Source organism: Triticum urartu, chromosome 7A (genome assembly GCF_056163025.1).
Source record: "Triticum urartu cultivar PI428250 chromosome 7A, HENAU_Tu73, whole genome shotgun sequence".
In the NCBI taxonomy this organism is placed as follows: Eukaryota; Viridiplantae; Streptophyta; class Magnoliopsida; order Poales; family Poaceae; genus Triticum; species Triticum urartu.
Genome location: NC_141879.1, coordinates 156,197,104 through 156,202,669, shown reverse-complemented (window position 1 = coordinate 156,202,669; position 5,566 = coordinate 156,197,104). Strand labels below are relative to the sequence as shown.

General features: G+C 50.1%; 1 protein-coding gene across 1 annotated transcript; it reads right to left on the bottom strand.

Moving 5' to 3' along the window:
• Positions 1–300: 300 nt before the first annotated feature.
• LOC125520508 (putative long-chain-alcohol O-fatty-acyltransferase 4) lies at positions 301–1,845 on the bottom strand. Its single transcript, XM_048685461.2, has one exon. It carries the CDS (start codon positions 1,550–1,552, stop codon positions 488–490), a length of 1,065 nt encoding a protein of 354 aa, XP_048541418.2. The 5' UTR covers positions 1,553–1,845; the 3' UTR covers positions 301–487.
• Between the last annotated feature and the right edge of the window lie 3,721 nt (positions 1,846–5,566).

The window sequence follows — 5,566 nt, the reverse complement described above, 5'->3', positions numbered from 1 at the left end:
TCCAGTGAAAGATTCCGTGTCCGACGGGCACTGGATATTAGTGTCCTTTGAAAAAGGAACTCTCGAACGCATGCCTTCCTCGGTCTCCGTGGAAAATCTCTGGCGCTGCAAGAAGGCGTATTTCACCGGTCACGATCAAGTGCCGTTCTATCTCAGCTGAGTAGTACGGTACGGGTCAGCCGGGGAAGAAGAAGGAAAACAACTCGCCGTTCAGCAGCTCCGTCGCCATCATTAATTTTAATTCAGAAAAGAATATCGCCAGACTGTAGAGATAGCACTACGTAGCAGCCAGCGAAGATCTGAATAGCAATATATTTAATTAATTATTATTGATCAATGAATGGGTTCAATCACGATCTTCCAAGATCCGAAGTCTACCACAGTCCAGTCCACATCTCAAGCAGTATACTCCTATCACCCTTTGGATCCTAATCGTACGGCACACGCTCGATATCTCGTCACAGCGAATGTTTTCTGCTGGTCACGGTCAGCGGGTGGAAAGAATGGGACCGGCGCCGCCGCCGCCACCGCCGGCGAGCCACCGGCCGGCCTGCTCCATGGCCGCCACCAAGCCCTGGCACTCCTGCAGCGCGAGCTCGTCCAGCCCGCCCCTGATCATGGCCGGGAAGAAGAGCCAGAACCCCGTCCCGCCCACGAACGCCAGCGTGAGCGGCACCGCGGCCGCCCGCGGCGGGCGCCACCACCCGGCGTGCCGCGCCCACCACCCCTCCGCCGCGGTGCACGCCCCGTGCAGGACGAAGAAGGCGGTCACGTCGCCGCTGGGCGGCTGCCACATGATGTAGTAGAACATCACCTCGTGCATGAGCCCGGAGACGAGGAAGGACGCCATGACCCCCGCCGCGTCGCCGAGGCGCGCGCGCACGGGGCCGTGCACCGACGGCCGGAGGATGGCGGGCACCATGAGGTTCCACCGCCGGCCCCAGAAGTCCCGCAGCGACGACGCCAGGTACGGCCGGTCCACCTGCGGCTCCATCTCCATGCCCAGCACGCCGTGGATCACGGCGCGCACCGAGCCCAGCAGGAGCTCCAGGGAGAAGTAGATGTGCACGGTGTACAGGAGGACGAGCTGCCACCGGCGCATCGCGTCCTTGAACTGGTACGCGTAGATGATGAAGGGGATGACGGCGCCGGAGACGAGGATCTTGGCCGGGCCGCCCGAAGCGGGATCTTGGTCCTTCGCTTTGGCGGAGGCGGAGGCGGGCTGCCGGAACTTGACGGGCAGGGAGGCGGAGAACACGAAGTGGGGCAGGGAGAGGGACGGGTCCAGCGGCCCGCGGCCGGCGGCGAGGAGGAGGAGCTTGAAGGTGCCGAGCCAGCTGAGGAAGAAGGCGGAGCTGCCGCGGAACGTGGTGGTGGAGAAGGCGAAGGGGATCGCGCAGAAGAGCGCGACGGCGGGCAGGAGCGCGGCGAGGCGAGCCGCGCCAGGGCGTATGACCGCGGCGGACATGCGGGCGTAGTACATGGCCGCCCAAACCGCCGTCGTCACCTTCAGGAGGCTCCCGAGCTCGCCGTCCATGAGCGCCGCCGCCATGACGTGGCGAGCACAGAGGAATCAATGCTCTATTGGGCCGGCCTCTCGAGCTGTGAACTACGTTGTCGGGGGGATTCGCTCGTATGCCTCCGATCCGACCCCGTTCTGCTGGCGCCGCCGAGCAGAGCCGAGATCCGGAGGAAGGGCGGCGAGGTGCGGGTGAGAGAGGGAGAGGTGGGTTGTGCTGAAATATAGATAGCGGACAAGAAACTTTGCTGCTGTTTCCGACCTCTCCCAAGAACCCCTCTTAGACCGGCAGCGTCAAGTTGGTCGCTTGGATTTTCCACAAAGTTTTTTGATTTTCGACAAAGTTGGTCGCTTGGATGGCACAAATTGGGGAAGAATCTCATGATTTACACCTACGTGGGGATGAACAGAAGCATATGGACTTTTATCGCGAAGCTGCACCGGAAAAAGGTAGTCTTTGGATCGTCTCATGTACCATGTTCCATGCTGGACAGCTCCTCCATTTGCCCACAGCAGTCTCCATGCTTCTAAAAGCATCTATAGTCGGGCGCCTTAGTTCTTCTCAAAGGCATGGGCGGGCCGCATGGTCACTAGCCGGTCATAATTTTTTGATCCAGATGAACGTCTCAAACCGGCCTCAAACGTCCGAGCTGACCAACAGCCCTTATATCCAGCCCCAATATGAGGCGTTCGGGCGCGTCCGGACACGCCCGTCACGTAGGACTGACAAAAGGGGTCTTAGCCGAAAACGCCCTGAAACCCGGCGGTCCGAAACTCGTCTCCTCCGCCAGACCGGTGGCGCCGCGTGGCGCAGCTCCGGCGGGCCGCGTAGTGCCTAACTCGGCTATTTAAGTTGAGCGTTGCATCGAAACCCTACCATCCATTCACATTTGCCTCCACCTATCCGCTTAGTAGCCATGCCCCCACGCCGCCGGGTGAGGAGCGAGCCATTTCTTACGCCGGAGCGCCGGCTCGAGCTCCTTGAGCAGATCTGGGCTAGGCGCGAAGCCCAGATCGCCACAGGGTTACCTCCAGACGCAGTGGATCCGGAGGAGGAGTTGGAAGAGGAGGAGGAGGAGGTGGTGGTGGAGGAGGAGGTTGAGGAGGATGAGGATGAGCCGAAGGAAGAGGATGTGGGGGACACTAGCGACGCGGATTTGCAGGCGGAGCAGCAGGCCACCCTCGATTCCCTCTAGTCTGAGTCGCCTGTGGAGGTCAGATGGCGTCGCTGACAGGAGATAAAGGCGCAGCAGGCTGTGGAGGAGGCGGAGATGCTCGCCTAAATGGATGAGGTCGAGCAAGAGGAGGATGAGCCAGAGCCCTCCTACCCGCCCATCCAGCCGGCGCCTGGCACTGTCGTCGTGGGCATCTCCGACGATGAAGAAGAGCTAGGGTAGTACGTAGGACTTCTTTTACATGCTTTGTATGAATTTAGGGGTTGAAATATGTGAGAGGCAGATACAGAGTGGTTAATTTGAGACGTGACTGGTCAATATCTGTGGATATACCCAATCACATTCGCGGACATTTGAGGGGCCAGATTAGCAAAGTCCGGCTGTAGATGCTCTAAGAGAAAGCTAATGCGGCTGTAGATGCTTTAAGAGAAAGCTAATGCTTGCAGAGAGAAACGGTTCCTGTAGAAGTCGAATGCACCAAGTATTATTATCTCTGTTTTAAATTATTTGTTTTGAATACAGATATATACGGATGTATATAACAATTAAATGTGCCTAGTACTTTAAAAAATAAGTCTAAATACATCCTTCACAAATTTAGGATGTGTTTGGTAGCATGTATGGACCTAGCTTAATTGTTCTCCTCTCATACATGTTGAATGTAGATATGCTAAGTCCATGCATTTGCTGTTGTTTGGCAGCGGTGTATACGCTGAGACATACTGAGCTGAGACTTTGTTTGACAGCCTGTATGTGTTTAGACATGCTCAACAATTTTGAATTCCAAATATTTTTTTGAATGGTGAACAAAACTGAAAAAATATGAACAAAATGTAAACATATTTTGAAATTCTGAACTTTTATTGAAAAGTTAAACAAAATTTGAAATTCTAAACATTTTTAGAAAATTTAAACAAATTTTGAACATTTTTTCAAAATTTAAACAAATTTCGAAATTCTAAACTTTTTTAAAAAAATTAACAAATTTTATTTTTTTAGAAAATTTAAACAAAATTTGAAAGTTTGAACATTTTTTAAAAATTTAAACAAAAAATCAAATTCTCCACTTTTTCAATTTGTTTGAAAATTTAAGTAAATTTGAAATTATGAACATTTTTTGAAAATTTAAACATATCTAGACATGGTCTGATGGGTGGGGACGAGGGTCAGGGCGAGCATGGCTGCCTCCATGCACCCTCTCAATGGTGCATGAGATGGGCATGGCTCAGGGTCCTTTTTGCATCAGATGGGCGACATAGCCCAGATGAGCCCATACACCCTACCAAACAAGCAAAAGTGGGTCGGATTGAGAATTTTTGCTCTCATACACTCTCCACGCACCCTGCCAAACACACCCTAAGACAACTGATTCGAGACGGAGAGAATAGTTTGTTGGCCCAGCTATGCATTTTTGCTCGGACCACAACTTGTTGGTGGTAGGAAAGACCAGAGAGTGTAAGAAAGTATCGAACTTAAAAAAGAAGTGTGCAAAACTCATCTAAATGAGATATAATTTGGTTCCATTCTTCTTCGGTTATTCTTGTTTTTCTAGATGGGCTAGGCTTATGTTTTTTAGGATTGTTTCTGTTGGGATATCCTCCTCATGTGAGGTGTGAGGAGATGAACACTTGAAGCCTTTTAGGCAATCCAAAGATGTGTAAAAATGCACTACCTATTAGGGCTATGACATAAGACTATTTTGGACTTTGCACACAAGGATGGGGATGTCTTACCCTCCATCCAACAGCCACCACTGAGAGTGACGAAAATCAGATCAGCCTCCATTGAATAAGAAGAGAAAAAAACCAAGAGAGAAAGGGAAAGAAAGAAAGATTGAGGGAAGAAGTAAAGGGAGCTCCTACCTAAGGTTGTGATGGCCCAGATCCACTATCTTGTCCCCTTCAAGCCGTGGTTTCATTATCTTTGGTGAGATTGTTCCAATCCCTATCTCTTGAGCCCACCCCCCATTTTTTGTGTTCCAAGATTCAGAAATCTTGATGTATGAGAGTCTCTAGTGCTACCTAGAGACGAACTCATTGCATCCCACGTTTGATAAAAGTGGAAGAGGATTTAGGTGGCTTTGGCCCATGGTATTTCCCCTCAAGTTGGGGGGTGGGGTCACGTAAAAATCGGGTGTCTATGTGCTGATGTTTGTTGCTACCTAGAAAGTTAAGCTTGCCAGCGGACATCGTCTGAGGAGCGTCAGAGCTTTGGTTTCTTTGGCGTAAGTATCCAATTAGTTATCTTTCCCAACAAGAAGTGGAGGAGAGTATTAATATTGTCGTTTCTATCACACAAAAGTTGTCATAGATCTTGTGTGAATTAGTTGTTTGAATATCTGCAGGGATTAGTATTGTTCTAGAAGAACAAATATACCATATGGGTATTGTAATTGGTTGCGGACGAAAGAAAGTAAAAAGCACAAATAAATAAAATAAAAAGTAAAAAATGGAAATAAATGTTTTGTTTTGCTGCAGTAGAGAGTTTAGGTGTGGGGAAACTTTGCATCACGGTTTACACCAATTGTGCTAGTGCATCAGTGATGTCTACTACGCAACTTCTTGTAGATTTTGTTGGGCCTCTGCTAGTGCTGGGATTCTCCAAAGAGGAAGGTGATGTAGTATAGTACCACATAGTATTTACCTTAGTTAAGTACCAAGGTTTATTGAACCAAAAGGAGACTTCTCCTTTTTTCGTCGGTAGCGAGTTCTTCCTCATCTACTTGTTCAGGTTCTGGGCCTTCTTGGTCAAAAGCTGCATCTCCTTCCTGTGCAAGATAATGCAATTGCCAATGTTATATGGAAAAACGGTTAGGCATAGGAGTAGGCAACAAGTATTCCACTCCAGGGATTTTAATGCAATGATGACTACT